The sequence below is a fragment of the Acomys minous genome, assembly GCF_964271855.1.
Source record: "Acomys minous genome assembly, chromosome: 6".
Lineage (NCBI taxonomy): Eukaryota > Metazoa > Chordata > Mammalia > Rodentia > Muridae > Acomys > Acomys minous.
In genome coordinates, this window is record NC_140487.1 from 29,309,708 (window position 1) to 29,332,895 (window position 23,188).

General features: G+C 36.5%; 1 protein-coding gene across 5 annotated transcripts in view; it reads left to right on the top strand.

Moving 5' to 3' along the window:
• The window catches only part of SEMA3D (semaphorin 3D), a 195,419-nt gene that overhangs the window by 64,672 nt on the left and 107,559 nt on the right, over positions 1–23,188 (top strand). For all 5 annotated transcript variants that reach the window (XM_084787581.1, XM_084787578.1, XM_084787577.1 and 2 more), the window contains one exon: positions 3,182–3,369. In XM_084787581.1, the coding sequence (XP_084643707.1) occupies positions 3,219–3,369 (151 nt within the window). In that variant the 5' untranslated portion in view covers positions 3,182–3,218. The remainder of the gene's footprint in view (positions 1–3,181; positions 3,370–23,188) is intronic.

A 23,188-nucleotide genomic window follows, 5' to 3' on the forward strand; every position in this document is an offset into this window, starting at 1 on the left:
GAAGGATCTTGATTAGAGGTTTATTTTTCCACCTCAAAGATCTGGATTAGAAGTGGGTCTTCTAATTTCAAATAATTTTATTAAGGAAAAGTATCCCTCACAGGTAGGTAGGTGTGGTTAGTCATTTGGGTTTTAGTTAATTCTAGATATAGTCAAGTTGACAACCATGAATAGCCTTCACACTTTTTATCTACTACGTTGTATTCACTTGAGTACAAACTTCAAGAAGTGTCAAATAAATATGAGTAAAATAGTGCTAAGTGCCACATCATATAAAATATATAAATAAATTTGATTATTCATATGCAATACTCTGTAACAACTAAATCACATATATGCAGGGATAATTGTATTGTTTCTATACATATTTTGAGGGTAATTAAAGTAATTGAGAAAATACAATTTACTCAGCATATATAGTAAGCATAAAGAAAATTTACATAAAAATTAATTCTCAGTGCCTATTAGGCATATGCATAAATTCATTTACCTAAATATTTGATGGTATTTTACTTACAGAAATAGATTTTGCCTTCTGACATTTAAAGTAGCTTTAATATCGAAATTCTTTATTATATTTGGGCTATACCTTACTGGTATAAAGTTTTTGTAGCATGAATGAGGCCTAAGCTTCTACCTAGAATGCCAAAAAGGTGAACTAGCATACAAAAATATGTCACACATTTCAGAAAACTGAATAATTGATCTCCCTGAAGAAAAAAATAAACCTTTGTTAAATATTCTAAAAAGAAGACAAATAAGCTTGAAATGCTTAACCTGACTATGCAGTAATTCACAACTCTACTTAAAATAGGATTCACCTTCATTCATACAAAGTTATTCAAAAGGAAATACCAATTTATCATTTAGTAATCAAGAACTGGCACTACATGCAGAATACCTGCAGGGCGCCAAGCTGGCAATATCTTTCCTGTTGACTGTTGACTAGAAAAATAGATGATACCTTAACAACAAGGAAAGAGAAATGAAAAACTCCTTTGGAATTTAAAGATCACAGGACTCTAAAACAGCAAAAATATACCATGGGCTTAGGCAGGAAGAAGGCAGCGAATAGGTAGGTCCTGATCAGTTGTTTTGATTCATCTCTTACTTATCCATATGACTTTGGAAGAACTATTTAGTTACGTACACGATATCTCAACAGTGAAATTATTTAAAAGAATTTAAAAATAGATATCATTAGTGTTGAAATAAAATCATACAGAATATATATTGAATGTATGATATACATATGTTTGTTAAATGATACTTGTGACTTTTTTCTTCCTTCTTCATTCGTTTATTCACTTTACATCCTGGTTGCAGCCCCATCCTTCCTCCCCACGCAGCCCTACCTTCCCTCCCTCTTCCCCATCCCCTGTCACCAATGCTCAGAAAAAGGGACCCCCCTCCTTTTCCATCTACCCCAAGTCATCAAGCTGCATCAGAAATGTGCTTGTCCTCTTCCCTTGAGGCCCAACAAGGCAGTCTACCCAGGGGGAAGTGATCAAAAGGCTGGCAACAGAGTCCCTGCCAAAGATATCCCCTGCTCTCATTACTAGAGGACCGACATGAAGTCTTAGCTGCCCATTAGCTACATCTGTATAGGCAGCCAAGGTCCAGTCCATGCATTGTCCTTGGTTGGTGCTTCAGTCTCAGAAAGCCCCTCTGGACACTGGTTAATTGGATCTGTTGGTTGTCTTGTGGCGCTCCTATCCTTCCTTCCCCTCACTTTTCTACAAGATTCCCTACTCTTCTCCCAATGTTTGTCTGTGAGCCAAACTCTTTCAAAGTTCTGCTGGGTAGAGCCTCTCAGAGGACAACTCTTCTAAGCTACTCTCTGCATGCATAGTAGAGTATCCTTATTATTGTCAGGGCCTGGTGCCCTCCCATGTGGTGAGTCTTGGTTTGAGCCAGGCATTGGTTGGATATTCCCTCAATACCTGCTCTGTCTTTATTCCTGCATATCTTGTAGGCAGGGTGAATTTTGAGTCAAAAATTTTGTGGGTGTGTTGCTGTTTCCCTCCCTCTGCTAGGAAACTGAGGTAGGCAGAGAGTGTCCTTCAGTCTCTATGGTCCCTGTGACTAGAAGTATTTGCAAGAGTATCTCTGATATACACCTAGGTGCATACCCTGACTTAGGTTTCCACCTTGATGGTGGATGCTCCCACCCACAGATTTTGTTTTCTCTACAGGCCTTGTGGACACAAGGCCCAGATCTCCCAATGTCTGAGCTCCACCCTCCTATCTCTGTGTATTCTCTCTCCTACTCTGTTCCCTTGTTCAACCATTACCTCTGTCTAATCTATTTTCTTTTCTGAGTGAGATTAAGCATCCTGCCTTGGATCCTCCTTGGTGGAGGATCTCTTTGGGACTGTGCATTATAGTATGCTAATTCTGTACTATATGGATAAAATCCACTTATAAGTGGGTTCATACCACATCTGTCTTTCTGGAACTGGGTTATATCACAGGTTTAGTTTGAAATATGTGTTTCTATTTTCTGTGTATTGTAAAGAATGTCCAATCAGCTTCCTGTCACAGTCTAGTTAGTAACTATCTTTTTCTTCTCATACATTTTATAATTTACAATGTAATATTCTGTGTAGTCCTGCCCTGTGTGGGGAAGATTTGCCAGCAGTCATGGAAGAGGGCATGCCTCCAGTTTTACCTACATACTATGGCCCTAAATTGATCTCACCAATTTCGAGAACTTAAACATGTCAATCTTTGTTACCCAGAAAAGGGGAATACTATCTTTTGCCTATTCCTATTTGAGGACCTTCTCCATGGGGGTTGTCATGAACAACAAGTAGAGTCTTATAAGCACTTCTACTTCATAAACAGACTCACCAAGCCCTGAAAAAAAGATGATTCCTCAGAGACACGCATTTAAACAAAAACAAAAATAAAACAATTTGAGGAGAAGAAAGTTATTCATTAACAAAATTGCTGAATTTCTACCGGTGTGTTCACTCCTCCAACTAAACACAGACTTGAATTTTATTACTCCTGATTCAGTCTGTCTGTAACATGTCTGTGAAAACAAAGCCAGAGAAAAGAATGTGCTTTGGAAGCATGCTATACATTCAGAAAACTGTTGTTAATTCTAGGAGAATATAAAATACTGCCTTTGAGTAGTGTTTTTATTTTTATTTTTTTTATTTTTTTTGCTTCTTAGGGTGAGTTAACAGTGTTTGAAAGGCAATATTTTCATCATGAATGTCAGTAAAGATGAGAACCCAAGGTTCAGAAGTCAAGAGCTTCACTTTTTTCATGCTTGGATGATGCTAATCATGACTGTGCTGTTTCTTCCTGTCACTGAAACATCGAAACAAAATATTCCACGGCTCAAGCTAACCTACAAAGGTAAGCATATAAATATTTTATAGTCTTCACTGGGATAAATGAATGTCTTCTTTGAATACCTTGTCTCTTTTATTTAGAAAGGTGTATTTACTTCTACAAAGTTAGATCAGTCAGTACATTAGAACACAAGCTACAATTATCTACTTTTGTGAAGTGAAGGATACTTAACCTACCAAAGTACTTTTTAAGTTGATATTTATAGTGATTAATTTATTGAACACATGGTGTACTTAGTGTGCATTAAGAAATAAAATGTATAAAAATAAAATATAATTATATGTAACTGCTACTAATAAGTGTTTACTATTCTAAGCTAAAGTATATTTTGAACAGTAAAATATTATTACATCAAAAAAGTTTCACAGTCTAAAATAGTTAAGATACCAATTATCTAGATTTCGAAGTTGGAAAAATCAGTATCACAGGTATAAAATCCAAGGACATAAGTAAAACAAAGTCTAAAATGATTATTTTTAAATATTAAAGTTAATATGAATGAGTATTATAAAGCATAATGTTGTAGTTATTTATTTTGTGGATGTGTGGATCTGTATATAGCTTTCTTTCTAAATTTCATGACTAAAGGCTTTATTTATTTATATTTGCTTTCCTATGATTTACACTAGTCTTCTTACCACAAAATTTAAAAACTCCTCAGGGAAGGGACTCTAGATGAGAGAAGCATGGGAGAATAGCAAAGTAGAAGGATCCAGAGGGTCCTAGAAACCTACAAGTAGAACATTATGGCACCAGCCAAGGACAATACAGGTGGTAAACTTTAAACCCCTACCCAGATCTAGCCAATGGTCAGAACATTCTCCACAGTTGAGTGGAGAGTGGGATATGACTTTCTCGCGTACTCTGGTGCCTTACATTTGACCATGTCCCCTGGAGGGGGAGACCTGGTGACACTCAGAGGAAGGACAGCAGGTTACCAAGAAGAGACTTGATACCCTATGAGCATATACAGGGGGAGGTAATTCCCCTCAGGAACAGTCATAGGGGAGAGGAATAAGGGGAAAATGGGAGGGAGGGAAGAATGGGAGGATACAAGGGATGGGATAACCATTGGGATGTAACAAGAATAAATTAATTAAAAACAAAAAAAGAAAAATCAAACAACTTGATTCTGTACTTCTATTAATATTAAACTGGTAATTTTAACATCTTCTGATCTTTAAAATGACCTCCTCTAGTGAAAGTTAGTATTGGTGATAAAACTTAATTGTCTTTCAAATGGAAAAAAACAAACAAAATATTAATGTTCTACTTGTTGTACATTAATATGTTGGCATTAGTTTGGGATGCAGCACAGTGGCAGAGTGCTTGTCTAGCATGTGCAGGACCTTGGGTTCAACTTCCGGCATTGAAAATAAAACAAAAAAGATGAACAAAATGTTCTCATTTGGATTTTACATTTCATATATTAAAGAGTTGAGATTTTTAAAATTTTCATATACTCATATTATGAAGCCATTTAATTAGAGTACAAAAACATAGGGTAAGATTTTTATATAACTGATAGATCTCATTATGAGGTGTAATTTATTAGAATTTTGATTTACTAATAATTAAAGTATACATTTGAAGTTATACCATTAATTAATTACAGATATTTTATTTTGTATCTTTTCCTCAAAACCCATTGGCATTAAGTAAGGTATGTCTGAAAATTAAAACCCAAACCAAAGATTTTGACCATGTTAACCTCATATTTATGATCTTTCTAGCTGAGTGCTGAGATTACAGCCATGTACCACCAAGACTGGCATACTCTTTGTCATAACTTCTTTTATTACCTGAGTTTTCTTGTTAACTGTGTTGAACAGGCAAGAGGAATGAGACACAGGATCTACATAAAGATCATGCATTGTAAGGCATGGAAAAAACAGACACTTTTGGGCTAAACTGTTATATTGAAGGTCAAATATGCTTAGATTGGGAATAATAAAAAGATCCTACTAAGCATTTAGAACACTCAAACAACGTGCTGCAAAAGCCATATTTGATAGTTCAGTTTCTTATGTCTGTAATCTCAGGACTCATGAGCCTGAGGCAGAAAGATGGTAAATTTAAGCACAGCTTTGCTGTATAACAAAGATATGCTTAAAAATAAAACAAACTATATATGTATGTATATATATATATATATGTAGATTGTTGATAGATTGATAGATGATAGATAGGAAAATAGATGACATAGATATCTTGATGATAGATAGATAAAGATAGATAATTTGACTATTGTATCTATAAAGGAAAATATATACTAAATCTTTCTCAAAATTTGTCAAATTCTACGCAAAAAGATCTTGATGATTTACAAGTAAATAAAATAATTTTAGGGAAAAATCAACAATTTTTAAAGTATGATACCTAAACAATCAGATTCTCACTTTAACTGCTAGAATCTGCCAACACTAAACAGGCACAATGTGTGCAGAGACTTAGGGGGTTCGGTAATGATGACAAGGAAAGCAAACATGTATTAAAATCTGGAGATGATACTGTTGCTTACATAAAAAGATAATAACAACAGACAGCTGTTGTGTAATTAGACAGTCTATCCGAAATAAAACCAGAGTAAAAAAGTTCTTCTTGTGGCGATAGGATGGACTCCCCTCCCCTCCCCCTGAGTTTTGGAAACACAGTGTCTCTGTGTAACTGAGGCTCACCTCATATCCATGATGTTCATGGGTGAGTTCTGAAAGGACAGCCATATATCACCAAGGCTGTCATGCTGTTTGTGACGCCTCTTTTATTCCATGGGTTTCTTCATAACTATGTTGTGACAGTATCTTTAAAGTCCTAAGCTGATCTAGAAAGATGCCTCAGCAGCTAAGATATCTGTAGTGATGAGGCTTAGAGTTCAGATCCCAGGACCCAAAGTAAAAAAATCTGGCCACCTTGAAAACTTCTGTAACCCCAGCTTTGAGGTGGATGGAAGTACAGAAAAATGAGCCCTGCTGAGGCTTGCTGGTTTCTAGGCTAGCTGCAACAACAGCTTCCGGGAGAGACCTTGCCTCAAAGAAACCCTGAAAGAATGACAAAATAAGACATCCCACACTCTCTTCTGCCCTGGGGAAAAACCAATGTCCACTCACACAGAAACAAATACAAAGACTTAGATGTGCCATTGTTCAGAAAGGCAATCCTCAACGCTACATTTTAATGGTTTTATTAATAGCAGCACTCCATGTTGCAAATCAAAATAATTTGAATCAACAGAATGTGACTTCTGATACATAACAGTATGCCACCATCACACTCAGTACTATAAGCAACTGAAGCCTGGTTCTGAAGGTGAAGAGTCTGGTGAGGGTAGGCTGTGTACTTCTGACTCTGTACTATATAAATAGTCAGGTGTTGGCTGGTGTTGGAACAGTAAAGGTCTTGAGCATCAGGGGTGGTGTCTCTTTCTTCATGCGCAATCTGTGTGTTTTCTGAGGAAGCACTTCCACGTGAGTAGTTTGGACTTCCACAAAAGAAACTTAGAGGCTCAAGCTCTTGTACTTCAGCAAACATTATGGAAGCAGAAAACCCACATTTCCTACAGGATGCTATTATTTGAGCTGTGGCAGCTAGACTTGTTTTCATATAGGGGATTATGTAGCCTGTAATTCCCAATAACAGATGGCTGAAATTCAATTATACAAAAATAGGAATGTAGCAATATTACCATGTCTATTTTTGTGTAATCCAGTGTACCACATTTAACTGTTATACGTTCTTTGGTTTTATGAAAGACAGGTATACAATTCAGTGAGGAAATGAAATAAAATGAAACAATATTGGAACAACTCGATTTCCATGTGTCAAAAGGAATTCCCACCTTTATCCTACAACATATACACACTAAAAAAATATAAATTGAATTATAAACACAAGCATAGAAGCTAAATTATATAGTGTTGATTCTAAATCATGAAGTACCATTTTTGCACCTTTGAATAAGCAAATATTTCTTAGGCAGGAAATTAAACTAATAACTACAAATATTTTAAACTTGGTGTCAGTAAACTTAAAACAAAACCCTGCATATCAAAGCCAACTATGAAATAATCCTGCAAATTTAAATTATGTAGTGTTTCTTTTAGAAATTGCCAGTAGTTTAACACACAAAAAAAAGACTGTGAGGGAGGAGCCATTCCCCACCTCTCCTCAGCCTGTCAGAGGTCTAGGGGAAGGGAATAGGGTGGAAGAGGGAGGGCTGGTGGGCATGGGATGATACAAGCGAGGGGATAACAATCAGGATGTAATGTGAATACATTATAAGATATAAAAATTTTCAAAAAGAAAATAAAAGACTATTTTAAAGCAGCTTCCAGAACTCTAGTATTATCTCTGTTTACTTTCTCCACATGGAATACAGGTGTATAAAAGGAAAGTAATTTCATTTCTTACATACAGTTTTCAAAAATGGCTTCTTCCTGCATTAAAGAAAAGTATAGGACACAAATTTACTGTTACATTTTTTATTGCTTTGAGGGGCATTGCTTGTAGACTGCACCTCCATTTCTAAATCACAAGCATCAGTTGGTATTGCCCTTCTATTTCTCTAAAGAGTCTAATAAATTAATTGAAATCAACTGACTGTTCACTATGCAGAAATAGTATGTACAGACTAAAATTTCATGCCTGTGCCTTAATTACCAGGAAAAGGTAAAAAGATAAAAACCAAGCAAAATGGAAACTATATACCTTGGTTTAAAAAATTGGTTTTAAGATTGCAGTAGCAATCCACAAGTCTCACCTCCTCAGGTATACATCACACAGTCAGCAGAAGCCCAAGATATTTGAAGCAGCTAGAAGATCACTCTGAGGATTTCTTCAAGTTTAACAAAATTGTAACTATTTTATGCAAAGGCTGTTCTTTAATAAGGACTTGGCTTTCAGCCACTGAACCTCAGGGGCCCGTTTTGATCTATTGTATAAGGAGATTTCCTGCTGTTCCTGTTTTGAATCTCACATATATACTCACACTGCATCTCTTTTCTGAGTCAATCCGAGATGATAGAGGTAGGGGTGTTGTAACATTTCTGATTTTGTGAAAAATGATCATTACCTGTTACGTATATCTGTCCTATAAATTGGACTTTCATCATGACTTCTACAGTGGTATTGCCATTTTAAAATAAATTTCTAGTTTTGGTGTGTGTGTGTGTGTGTGTGTGTGTGTGTGTGTGTGTGTGTGTGTGTGTAAGTGTGTTTAGAGTTGAGTTTCATGAAGCTTAAGATAGCCTAGAACTCACTGTATAGACCAAGCTGGGCATGAACCTATGATCTTCTGACCTCTATCTCCCAAGCACTGAAATTTCAGGTATATGCTCAAAATTTACATGTCAGTAACTTATACACACAGAAATATGAATACATATTCCTATTAAGTTCACATTTTTGTATGTTGTGTTGAGAGTTGAATCCAGGGCTGTGAAGGCCAGTGCTCTACCATTGATTCTCCCTCAACCTTATAAAATAGAGTTTTGAGAACTGATCCACTTAGTGTCTCATAATATAACTGGTTTATCTTTCAAATGATTGTTAATGATCATGTAATAGATATACTCCTTTTTAGATGTTATATATATATATATATATATATATATATATATATATATAACACACACACACATATATGTGTGTGTGTGTGTGTGTGTGTGTGTGTGTGTGTGTGTGTATGTGTATACATTTACCCATATAACATGATCTCACAATGTGATTAGGTGTAAAACTCTAGAAACCAGGGTGATTATAAGACATATAAGGAAAGAAACTAACCTAGTGGCAGTTATGATATATACAACCATTTTACAAGTAAACACCAAGGTAAAGTTTTATGGCATGCAATGTTCTAGTTCAGAGAAAAGTCACTGCTCACTTTGATCTTATTTTCTCAATGCACAAAGAATAGGTGAAAATACAAGCAGGGATTGTTTCAAGTAAGTGTAAGCTATAGGAAGCCTATGACAAGAGTGAAAAAGCCCAGGATTCAGATTCCTCAACACTGTGAATTTGCCAACTCTGGGGAAGGCATTGCTTCGAGGCACATTTAACTGGTAAGATGTATGAGGCCACAGAGCTTAAATAATTTGTCCTGACACAAGAAGCTCTGAAAGAGGAGGACCCAGTTGCATTCTTGCATTTCTGAGTCCAAGGCCCATGAAGCCATCTCCTAATTGTGAGCTTGAGGGAAATATGACATTCATGAGCACAAATACCAAGACAGAAATACCAAACCAGAGTTCATGAACTCTGATGCTCCATATTTGACCACTTCCCCTTGGAGGGGAGGCCTGGTGGCACAGAGAAAGGATAAGCAGGCTACCAAGATGAGACCTGATAGGCTATGACCATATGGTGGGGGAGGATGTCCCCTTCTGTCACAGACCTAGGGGAGGGTAATAGTGTGAAAGAGGGAGGGAGGGAGGGACAGAGGGAGGAATGGGAGGATACAAGTGAAGGGAAAACAATTGAGATGTAATCTGAATAAATCAATACAAAAAACTAAAGAAAAAACAAAACAAAAACCTAAATGTCACCACTACCTCTTTAGTAAATATATTGTTTTCAACAGCCTCAAATAGTAGAAACCAAAACTTACATGAGTTTTTATTAAAAATAAAAACTTGAGGGCTAGAGAGATGACTCAGAAGTTAAGAGCCCTGGCTGTATTTCCGAAGGTCCTGAGTTCAATTCCCAGAAACCCACCATCTATAATGAGATCTGGTGTCGTCTTCTGGTGTGCAGGTGTACATCCAGGTAGAATACTGTATATATAATAAATAAATACATAAATCTTAAAACCAAACCTTGAAGTGCTTTCTTACTTTTTGCCTCCTACTTTATGATAATATCTTGACTTATCAAATTGAATTATTCTTTGTTTTATCAGAAATTTTAAATGCCTAAGTAGAAAAATCCATTTTTTTCAGAATTTCCCAAACTAATAATGTAGTTATAAAGTGTTTGATGTGCTTCACCGAACCAATAAGATTTGATTCATCCCACACTTGTCTGTTTTTCTCAATTCACTGTGAAAAAGAAGTTTCAGCTACTGAAACCAGGACCTATATCTTGACTACTCTTATTAGATGTGAAATAAATGAAAAGGCAGGAGTACCAGGATAAGTTAGCACTACCGGAGTTCCTGAGTCACAAAGAAGAAAAGAGGAGAAGAGAGGGGAGGAGAGGAGAGGAAGGGAGGGGAGGAGAGGGGAGGGGATGGGAGCAGAAAAGAAGAGAAGAGGAAAATAAAATCTTTAAACATACTTTAAACTCTATTAATTCATCATATGCATACATTAGAATAAATGCATACATTAGAATAAATTCACTACAAAGAAAGATGGCACTTAGCAGGTGTGTTTTTACTAAAGCCACTCTACACATCAAATCTTTCAGTAATGTAAGGAATAATAAAGCGGAAGACTCATGCTAATGTATGCATATTTTTTGTAGGAAAACATCTTGCTTATATATTAATTCTAAATATTAAAACAGAAAGCACATCCACAAGAGGTGAGAGATCGGAAGACACAGAGGTTTCTGCCCTTTCTCTGACATCCATTGTCTGTGCACTATCAGCCAGACACTTGCTATCCAGGTCCAAGTTTCCTCATCTGAAACTGGGTCTCTGGCTGGTAGATTCTTCTTGAATGCGAATTTAAATAATAGGTAAATATCTCCTCAGATGTTATCACTGAATGAAAGTTGTGACAGTACTCAGAGTTTAAATATAATGTGTTTTTTGAAAACATATATAAAGCACATTTCTGATCTTTACATACATAATGGTATTTCAGGATTTGGGGCAGAAATGTTGCCATAGACAGAACAACATGTGACTAACCCTAATCCACCAAGCACTCTAGGAGAGTTTATCCATACAAAAGAAATGCACATCCATCCCTGTAGTATTAGATGACGTGAGTTGGTGACAAGTTTTACATCTTTAGTTTAAATGCAATAGGTCGTTTAGTGCTTGTAACAACTGGCTGTAGGAATGGGTTAGTTGTGTACAGATCATACAGTTTTTCTAAAACTGGATAAGTTAACATGTCAGGAATAAGAGGTTGAGAGGATTTCTGTTTTAAAAGGAAAGATTCTAGCTTTTTTAATTCAAGCACGCTAAGTAAAAGCGGACTTCAGTGCCTTCCTGCAGTTCTGTTCTAACTAGGGTGCAGGCATCAATAAAGGCAGCATAATCTGGGCGTTCTTCAGTAATCAAAACCTCAGGGCTGCTCTCACACAGAGAGTCTGAATATTAGCAAGAATCACAGCTGACTTGAATGAAAGGTAAATCCTGAGGTAGCATCCTCTTGACGGTTTTGTTTCCCATGTTTTTGCCTTTCAACATGAGCATGTGGACCATGAGCATGTGGATGTCGCCACAGGAGTGCACAGTTGGGATTCCAGATGGCACATTACCATCTCTACATTACTAACAATCTGGACAAAGTCTGCCTTGGGTGATAAGAAATAACCAATGTAAACAAACATCACTTTGAAAATTCATTACTTATATCTTTATTACGATTTTCATGTGTTGACATAGAGCAATAATTTAGATATTTACTCTTGCCAATAAAATATGTGTGTGCATGATCGTGTGTGTGTGTGTGTGTGTGTGTGTGTGTGTGTGTGTGTTTGTGTGTGTGTGTGTGTATGTGTTTGCCAAAGTATGTGTGTTAAGATCAAGGGAAGAATTTCAGGAGTCTTTTTGCTTTTCCACCATGTAATACCCAGGTATCTGCTTCCAGTGCTCAGGCAGGATGCTGAAGACATTTATGTACTGAATCATCTTGTCAGCCAGACTGCTAGGATCTTTAAGAGACAAAAGGAATGCACAGAATAATTATGAAAATATGAGAGATGTAATATATAAAATAAAGTGTTCTAATGAATTTCAAATATAGTATGGAATGGACCTTTGAATATTGGAAGAAGTTAGAAATATTTTGAGTAAAGTATCCATTAGCATTAAAGATTTTTTATTACAAAATGTACATAAGTTGTGATTATTAGAAAAATTGGAAAAGGAAGAATCATATGGGTAGTTATTGATATGAGCAAAATAATTTGCAAGTATATTTAAGTAATTTAGAAGACGAACACTGTGAATCTTAGTCTGACCCATATTTGAGAAAGAAATAAATTGGTTCTTTGAATTTTCAATTTTCATGGTATATTGGTATCCAGGAAGTGAAGCAGATGTAAATGTAATGACAGATGTTAGCTAGAGTCCAAGAAGAGTAAAGAAATAAGAAAAGGAAACTAAATCTGAGCAAACTATTGAGTGTGGAGATGTGTTTGGGTCTCTAGAGTCATTAAAGACAGAAGGATGACAGGTTTAGAGGCAAAGCTGACAACTAGGAAACTGAACTAAGACTTATAAGAGGTACAGGGGCTTTACATGTACTGGGAACCACTAACAGCACAAAGTTTATGGAACATAGACAACTTGTGGGAAATATAAAAGTGTAAATGGGAAATATTGTTTTACTGCTCATACTGTGTAAATACTGCCCGAGTTGGAGAAACGCCCTGTTGTAGGCTTGCATGAGAAGGATGATGTCAGCCTTCTGACCACCTCTACCGAGATCAGAGGCCATCATCTGGAGAAAACATGGAGAAAACTCCTAAAGATAATTGACACCTATTTAAATGAGAAGTTAATATGAAAATTTCCCCAAATCAGTGGACATTTAGGAGCAAATGTTACAAGTGACCATCATGATAAATGAAAACAGGACATATATGTGGCAAATTACTTTAAGTTTCATAATAGCAAGAGTGAGGACATGATTTGAACAACTTCCAGGAAAAATAGAAACCATGTTCAAAGTCTTGGGATACAGATGGCGTGAAACATCTCAGCTGTGACCAAAGCCTCACATATGACTTTGTCATTGTTTGTTATTCATTCATCTAACTTTGAAATTCTATGAATTAGAAAATATAATTTTTAAAAGATAATGAGTATAACCCTTTGCTTTCTATTTTGCGTTGGTCTTACTATGAGGAATCTTCTTATTTTACAACTCGAAGTCAAGAGTATTAAAAAGTATTAAGATATGACATTTAAAAGGTTTTAATTTTTTATTACATTCACTCCTTCAAGGCTTTTAGAGATCCTCACTTATTTCTGAGATAGAATTTTGATTTCAAGCACCTATGAAAACTTAGAAGCTCTAAAAGCCTTGAAGGAACCAGGAAAATAATTGTGGTAGGACCAATTCCACCAGAACCATCCTCTTAGTGCCTATGAGAAAGTCCACCATGTGTGGCATTGTTCACAGGGAAGTTTTCCTCTAGAACAATGTGAAATTATCTCTCAAAACAAGTTCTTAATATTTTTAAAAGACTCATTATTGAAACTGTAGGTTTAAAGATTCATAAATGACTCTTAAGTGATATAATTTATATGAAGTATCCACAGTTTAAAAATCTAAGCTACTTAGAGTAACCCTGGGATTAAAAAGTATGGCCACGGATAATTTGACAAGATAAAACCACTATACTCCTACTCACATCTCCTCCTCATAGGAACATAGATTTGATAATACAAACAACTTCCATTCTAGTTTCCATAAGTGAAATGTTTTGTTCTTATTTAATATATTTAATATCCTAAAGCTTAAAGAACAGAATTATATCCAACATTCCACTTCAGAAGAGCAAGTGAGAATTTAATTCTGCTATTGTTACTTTCCCTAGTTGTACTTGCATTTATGAAAACAAGTATTTATGTTCAACATGTTACTTAAAATTTGATAATTATCACAAATTGATAGTAACTTCTAGAAATTTGAAGTAATCCTTTGTGGGATTTTAATTTTGACAAAATTCTTTCTTTTGTATACTTTGTACTGTTTGGACACTTGGCTGTATATAACTAAACACAAATATGTTTATTGTAATTGGCCTTTTTTTGTAGACAGTCACGAGTTACTTGACAGCCAAAAGCCTTGCAGTTGATTTCAAGACTCTTAAAATTTGTTAAATGTCGAGCAGAGCCATTATCTAATAATTTCTTCTGCACTGAATCACATGGAATGCTTTGCCTAGATATAAAAAGCTAGAGAAACAAGCAGAAACCTACAGAAGCTGAAGGAACAAAATACTCTATTAATACTGGGGGCCAATGTTTATTTTACAATGTATGTATTGCTGTTTCTGCTCAAATTCTCTTTTTATTTCTCCTCAATTCTTTTGCAAACCTTTGCTTGGGAGGGATAGACAGCTAAAATTTTTCTTGAAAGATTGGGAAAACCTTTGAAGTAACCCCATAGAGGAGATTTTAGGACAGCCACTAATATGTAATGTCCATGGAACTCAAAATTAGGAGAATGTTTACACTTGACATCAATGTGGGAGTAGAAACATACTGAAAAGAGTATATGTAAATGATTTAAATGCATTCTTTGGAGACACTATGTATACTGCTGTGGTTAAGAGTTCTCAGCCATGGTGATGTGACAACTATTTCCTTGAGGATAAAGAGGAGAGGGCAGGGCAAGGACTTCTGGTGATTCTCCTGAGTTAGCAGAGAGAGGTGGCTGCACTTTGATTTGCATCTATTTTTAGATGTAAGATTTCCTCCTGTGATCCTTAGACTGGCAGGGGGTTAAATCTTCAAAGCTAACTTTCTTCTTAAGTGATTTGGTGACTTCTACACAACCTTGGTTTGTGAGTGTGTGTGTGTGTGTATGAGTGTGTGTATGTGTGTGTGTGTGTGTGTGTGTGTGTGTGTGTGTGTGTGTGTGTGAAATCTAGTAAAGGGCTCTCTTTTTAAAGGATGTGCAGAGCCATTTGTCAGCCATGCAGTCTTATAGAGGAGTTGCCAACTCCACCCTGTTTGGGTTCTCTTGCAGTAAATTTAATTTTCAAGAGTTTAAGGTCATGTTCATTTAGCACTCCCAAACTGAGGAAGTCTGTGCTGCCTAATCCTAAATTTATTAGATTCAGAATTACTCACCACTCCCTTCCTTTGAGGGGGTAAAAAGGAAGATTGAAGATCATCAGGTCACATGAGCTTTTGGGCTGAGTGAACAATTGTATTAAAGGACAGTACAAAGGAAATACAAGGAATTCTTTGCAAAGCAAGCATTTATTTCAATAAAAACAATTGCCCTGTCCTTAACCTGCACTTCACACGCAGGAACACCTGACCATTTCACCCGAGAGGAGTTATTGATGCAGGGCTCCAACGCTAAGGGGAAATCCATAATAGAGTGTTTCCATCTTAAGTAGATTGACAACTGATAGTCACACAGGATTATCCATAAGATTGCCCATACTTATAATTATTTATATACCTTATTTGTGTTTTCCCCAAAAGACAAGAGCTTCCTACTTTTAGGAGCAAAAATGGCATTCATGAGTACAGATGTAAGTTGATTTATTATTTGGTAAGCCATGCATCTTAACAAACTTTTGGAAGTTCTAATACTATGGTACTCAGTTCCACTCAGAGACGAGGATGTTGAAGAAGCATCATTAGGTGAGGTGAATTAGCTATAGAGAACAAGTCCTTCCCATGTCTCTACCAAAGAGACTTCAGGGCTGACTAATTTAAGGACTCTTGTCACAGTGACTACTCCTTTGAGCGGCGGGTTAGTGTTTCTTCTCTACTATGCTGTACACATAAATGGCATTGTTGATTCCCAGTGTTGTCTTCACCATGATATCAGCTCTTTCCAGGAGGACACTGGTGTTCAGAGTCATCAGAGCTTGCAAAAGCAAATCTGATGAGAATGCTGACTGTCTTTATTATACTGAGTATGTATGAGAAACATGTCTTTTTTTCTTATCACATTTGGCCAGGTATTTTAAAAGATTGATGAAGCTTACAAAAATTTTCTTTTGAGAAATACACATACAGTTGCGTGACAGGCCACATGTCAAGGACCTAGGCAACAACAGCCAAGTAAAGTGGAGGAAGGATCAGAAATTATGATTATATTTGATATCATAGTACCTTGAGTCAGCCTGGGCTTCATGAGGCCTGTCTAGTAAGAGAGTGTGAGGACCTGCGGTGAGATACCCAGAATGCATGTAAACCAGAGGAGGTAGCATGCATCTGTGATCCCAGAAGCTTCTACAGTGAGATGAATGGAAGGCAGAAATGAGTTCTGAGAGCTTATGAGTTTGCTAGCAGCAACCATTAAACCCAAAGTAGGTAGATGCCAGGGACCAACACCTGAGGTTGTCCTGTTCTCACACACACACACACACACACACACACACACACACACACACACACACACACCACGTGCACAGAGAGAAGAGGTGGAATATAAAAGAAAATGAGAAAGATGGAAAAGAAGAAGAAGAAGTAAGGAAAGAAAAAGTGCATGTACCCACAGGCCTGGGAATACGTCACCTTTATGATGCTTCTGACACTCAGAACCCTTCCCTGTTCGCTATAATGAGTTTTATACACCATGAACACCTCTCATGTCTTCCTATCAAATCCACTGCAGAAGATGATGTCAACACTTTAAAGACATGAATAGAAAAATATTGACATATTTAATTCATTTATTTTGAAGATAATTAGATTATAGGCTTTCTGAGATTCTATTTCTGGTACATACATAGTGTGGATTTGAGTGTCTGGATGAAATTCCATACCTGAAAGAATGGAATAAGAATGCACTGATGCGCTGACAAGAGAAACAATTAATCAGATGCTGTGTTGGATCAGCTCAGAGTTTATATGGGTCAAACAAACAAGCCACCGAGATTCCAAATGTAAATGCTGCTGACATCCTCAGCAAGGGTGACTCTGATTAGCTAAGCTCACGAGAGACCTCAGCATGGGACAGGGGAAGGGATGCACTTGCCCTTTCACTCAGGGTGGAGAGGGAAGCAATCCTGACCAGGTTACGGAATTTCTCAGTTAACTATGAGAACAATGTTGGCAACTCTATTGCTAAGTATTTTCAGTTCAGGTGAAAACAATAAAACTCTCGTTTGCACCCACAACAGCCAGCCTCCACTTTAGATTCCTGAAGTCCAGGGTGTGTACTAACTTTGGGAGTAAGGACATTCTTTGGAGCTGTTTTCCTCTGGATTTTAGTTGATGAACCCATGGAAACAAAAAAAAAAAAAAAAAAATACTTTGCTTGGTTTGGCAAAAAGGCAAGAAAGATAAGATTTTTTAGGAAAGAGGAACCTCTTCCAATCTCTGCGCTAAGCTCGTTTCCTAATGTGTCTGTCAGCCTGAGACATTTTCATATGTAATACCTTAGTCTAATTATTTTATTTGGCTGCTGAGTGTTGGTGAGGCATGCTTTAATCACTTTGATGCTAGCCTTGTCACAGCACAACGTTAAATCATTTGGAAACGATGCTAGTTCAGGTTGGTCAATATTTTTGCAGCTGTTTTCTTGTTCAGTTTGTTTGAAACCAAACCAAATAGAATTTGTTATGGTGAAATAGAATACAGCACATGAATATATATCAATTTTGTTTTTCTCCTTGTATAAGTACAGGGGAAAAAATATGCAGTTCTTAAATGCCTGCCTCCTTGCACTGGCATGGGCGCATTTCAGGACTCTTCCTTGTTTCAGAGATTTCTGGGTAGTCTTCCTGATGCCACCTGGTTCCATGCACATCCATCCTGGACACTGTGCGCTTAGTTATCTCTCTAATACTCAGAATCCTTGCTATTTCCTTGAAATAAAATAATATGTTCAGAGCTTCCAGTCACCTATATAATAGCCAAGCTCCCTTTCTCTTTGGCTATCTGGACTCTGTCTCTGTGTCTAGTTTCACTTCTTGTAGTCCCACATAGTTCCATGTTTAATACACTGAATCCGTGATACAAGTGGTCATTAAATACTATATTTCCCAGACTCTAAGATAACTACTGGAAATTTAAATACAAGGAGGACTTGGGGAGCTGGTCGTGGTCCTAAGCTGAGTGCATCTCAAGGAGAATGATGACAGATTTGTTCTTTTTTTTCCCCATTGGAAGTCATTTTCAAGACAACAAAAATCACAAATTTACCAAAAATAGTGATATCTCTATATATTATGATTGCTTTAGGTATATATGCCCAAACACTTATAATATAGGAGTAGTAAAAGTCAGAACCAATGCTAATAAATAGAATAATAATAAACAGGAGTAAAAACCATGTGTGTACAGTCTCTACCTAATTTTCTTAGGCTATCGTAACCTGAACATCAGGCAATCATTGCTTTAAGTGACTTTGAAGCCATGAGGATATAGGGTAGGCAAATAACAAATCATGAAGAGGCTGGATGAGGTATGGATCAAAATAAACATTTGGACCTCTCTTAGAATGTATTTCATATGTGTTGTTACATATTTTCATCTATATGCTTTACACACACACACACACACACACACACACATATGCTTTCATACAGACAGACACCCTCATATATGTCATACATACACACATATATATGTATGCAATGACCCAGGAGCTTTTGCTTATAGGATTCTCTATTACAATAATGTGAGCATCCTGCTCCTTACCTAACATATGCTATATAAGAAAAATATTTGGGGTATGGAGAATTAGCTTAGAGGTTAAGAGCACTGGTCCCTCTTCCAGAGGTCTTGAGTTCAATTCCCAGCAACTGAATTATGGCTCACAACCATCGGCAAAGAGATCTGGTGCTGTTTTTTGGTGCACACTCATACATGAATTCAGAATACTGTATACATAATAAATAAATAAATCTTAAAAACATATAGGTAATAAATATTATTTTAATCTTCTCCTAATATTATAAATTTACATATGTTTCAACCTTCATGGTCTTGGGTTATTAAAAATAAGATAATATCTTTTTTCTAATGTTTTCTTATTTACCAGTTATAGCTTTAAGAAATGCTACAAATTACCTCTTCTACTTGTCAAGAGAATTATATAAACTGGGAAATATTATAATTTCTTTGCATATATTTTACATAAATTTAACAAATATCACCATTATCACTATAGGAGCTGATCAACACAGAGCATGTAGTGTGTGCCAACAATATTCTAATGCCAATCCCATAGTAATTCTTTTGTTTTGCCATATAGTTTCAAGTATCTTCATTTATTTTTGTATAAGAAAACTGAGATACAGGCTGGGCATGGTGGCACATGAATTTAATCCCAACACTCAGAAGCCAGAAGCAGGCCCATTGCTGTGAGTGCCAGTCCAGGACAGTCAAAGCTACATAGAGAAACTCTGTTCTTGAAAAACAAATAAAACAAAAACAAAAACAAAAACAAAAAACTGAGATACTGATGTCAAGGAACTTGCCCTAGATCACCAATCCTGTTGCCAATGATATGCCAGCCACAGATAGGATCCTGCTGCTTTCATCTGCCCCTTGCACTATTTGTCCTATTAGTCATTATACGAGGCCACGTTTCACTTCAGTCCATGTTTCAGAATAAGCATTAGTTTTGGAAACTTGAAGTAATGTGGGTTTGTATCACTTAAAATACTTTACTAGCTAAGTGAGAACATACTCCTGGGAGTCTCTTCAGATACTTTTGATTTTGCACATTTCAAATTTTATTAAGGGAAATCCCAAGGAAGATACAGATTTGCCTGATTGAGTGAAGGTTTGTGTGAAATGTATTCTTTCACAGGCTTTAATCATTTCTTTCTTAGCCATTCCCTTGATTCTGTTTCTTTTTTTCTTTCTCAGTTCTACTTACAACCAGTATGGAATGTTCATTGGAAATGAGCCACAAACACAGATCCTTGCCATTTAAGTTGTAAAATTATATTGCAGTATTGTACCTCATATGAAAAATGATATTTACCTCAATAAAAATGAGCATAGGCTTCAATGTCAATCTAGTGTGCATAAAATGTCTTTATAAATATTAATAAAGGAGTTTTGCTTGATGACCATAGCCACTTGAGATTTTAATTGTGCCACACCTTTTTTAGCATTGTAAACTTTTTCAAGTCTACCTTAGAAATTGAGCTGAATATCAATTACCCCATAGAAAGTAGAAAAGAGTCGTGATAATGAAAACATATCCTACATTGAATATAGTCATTGAACTTGAGGGAATAAGTTTTATTCTACAAGCCGTTGAGACTACCATATTTTTAGAAACTTCAATATGTCTTCTTCTAGGATACTATCCTTTTTTTCAATCTTTCTCATATTAATAGTTAATTACTTCAACATTATCAGCTGTTTTAAAATTTTCACATAATCAACTTTAATAAAGTGATAAATTCGTTATCACTACATTAGTGGTGATCAGCAATCCAAGACTATAGAAGTCTAAAATACTATTGTAGTTACTTTGGTTAAGAAATCTATATGGTTAAAGAAATCCTTCACAAAATTGTTGTAAACCAAACCCATTGGGACTACAGAGTGGTCTCAAAGAGAATGAAACTAAGAAATCCAGTATAACTATCACATTTGACACTACACAGCATAACTATGGGATGTGCATGCTCACTTCATGGAATCTCAAATGGACCAGAAGCACTTAAAGAAAATCAGAACAACTCTGAGATTCCATCTTACACCCATTAGAATGGCTAAGATAAAAAACTCAAGTGACAGTACATGCTGGCGAGTATTTAGAGAAAGGGGAACACTCCTCGATTGCTGGTGGGAGTGCAAACTTGTACAACTATCTTGGAAATGTTTCTGGATTTTTTTCCAGAAAATTGAGAATAGCTCTACCACAAGACCCAGCTATACCACTCCTGGGTATATGCCCAAAGGAGGCTTCACCACACAAGGACATTTGCTCAACTGTGTTCGCAGCAGCTTTTTCATAATAGCTAGAATCTGGAAACAACCTTGATGTCCCTCAACCAAAGAATGAATAAAGAAACTGTGGTACTTTTACACAATAGAATACTACTCAGCTATTAAAAAACAAAGAAATCATTAAATGTGAAGGCAAATGAATGGAAATAAAAAAGATCATCCAGAGTGAAGTAATACATACCCAGAAAGAACACATGGAGCCAAGCAGAGCCAAACAGATACCAAGATTCAAGACCAAACATTAGGCAATGTGTATGGAGCCTTGTACAAAATCTTGTAGAAAGAGGAAAAAGTCATGGAGGTGACCAAATCTTTACAAGAAGACCAACAGAGCCAACTAACCAGGTCCCAGAGGAGTCTTCTGAGACTAACCTTTCATCAGACCTTATATTGACTGAACCTAGGCCCTCTACAAACATGTAGCTGATGGAGGCTCAGGCTTCATGTGGGTCCCTCAGTAAGGAGAGCAGGGGCTCTCTCTGACATGGACTTTCTTGCCAGCCTTTCAATTAATTCCTCCTGCCACACTCAGTCCTGATGCGATTTAATGAGCTGGGGTGGATGGGAAGGGGCCACTCCTCCTCTGAGGAATAGGGAGGGGGATGTGAGAAAGGGAGAGAGAGTGGACTGGGAAGTGAGGAGGCCTGGGGCTATGGCCAGGATGTAAAGTGAATACAAAATATTTTAAAAAGAAATAAAATGCTTTCATTTGCGAACTTATAAATCTGTACTGAGCCATTTTAAGGTCACCTCTAGTTTTACATTTTTTTTTTTTTGTTTTTGTTTCCAGTTTCAGGCCATACTTCTTTAAGGATTAATTCAACTTTTTGTTTACAACATTATCTGAAATATACATCTGAACATGAAATCAATATCTGAACTAGTAAGAAAGTGTGCACTGTTAGGAGACATGGTCACACAGCAAACTTCCTGATCAGCTGCCTCTTACAATCTTTCCAAAATGGCCTATGAGCAACTGACATGGGAGTTGTTTCGTAGATGTTTCCATGGAGACTGGGCTTCAGAACTCTTAGTATTGATTGGCTACAGTTTTCTTCAATGATGTTTTTGTTGTTGTTGCAAAGGCTACCCATAGAGTTTCACCAACATGGCTGTCTAAACATGAGTAGAATAAGGAAAACAACAGCCATGCTAAGGTAGATGGGAAAAGCACAGGAGACCTCAACTTTACACAAATAACTGGAGACAACTAAGCACTGCTGAGAACGGAAGCATAAACTTCCCAAGGAAAGAGCACATGAGTTTGTTATCTAACACTAAATGGTCAGCTATGACTACATGCATCCAAGTCATGTTATCCAGAGACAGACTGATCAGCTTATGTTTATGTATTTAGAACTGTATATGTAAATACATGTATAAGTACACACATGCTTGTAACAATTAATGAAAAAATGAGGTCATAAATTTGAAAAAGAAAGAGAAGGGCTATGTGGGAGAGTGCAGAGGAAATAAATGGAGAGGATAAAAGATATAATTGTACTATAACCTCAAAAACTTAAAAAAAATAATATTACCAGCATTCAAACAATTCACCAATCTAAACACTATCAAAACTGGGGAAAACGAGGTGATGGAGCAATAGCTCAGTGGTTTACAATGCATGCTGGTATTCTGCAGGATGTGAATTCATTTCTCAGCCTCTCTGCACTCACATGCATATACTACCACCACTCCCAACACACACACACACACACACACACACACACACACACACACACACACCATACCCGAAATTTTGTTACATTTTTAAAATTTGTTTTATGTCTGTGAGTGTTTTGTCTGTGTGTTTATCTGGGTCCCCTGAGTGTGCCTGGTGACCACAGGGGCCAGAAAGAAGAACCTGATGCTAGTTTTACAGGTGGCTATGAGCGAGGAACCCAAGCCAATTCTGTGTGCAAGCATAACAGGTGTTTTTAATACAAGGTCATTTTTCCAGCTTCTCAAGTAAAATTATATTTATAAAAGATTTTATTTTCAAAGTTGGAAAAGAAAAAAATCGGAGTTATG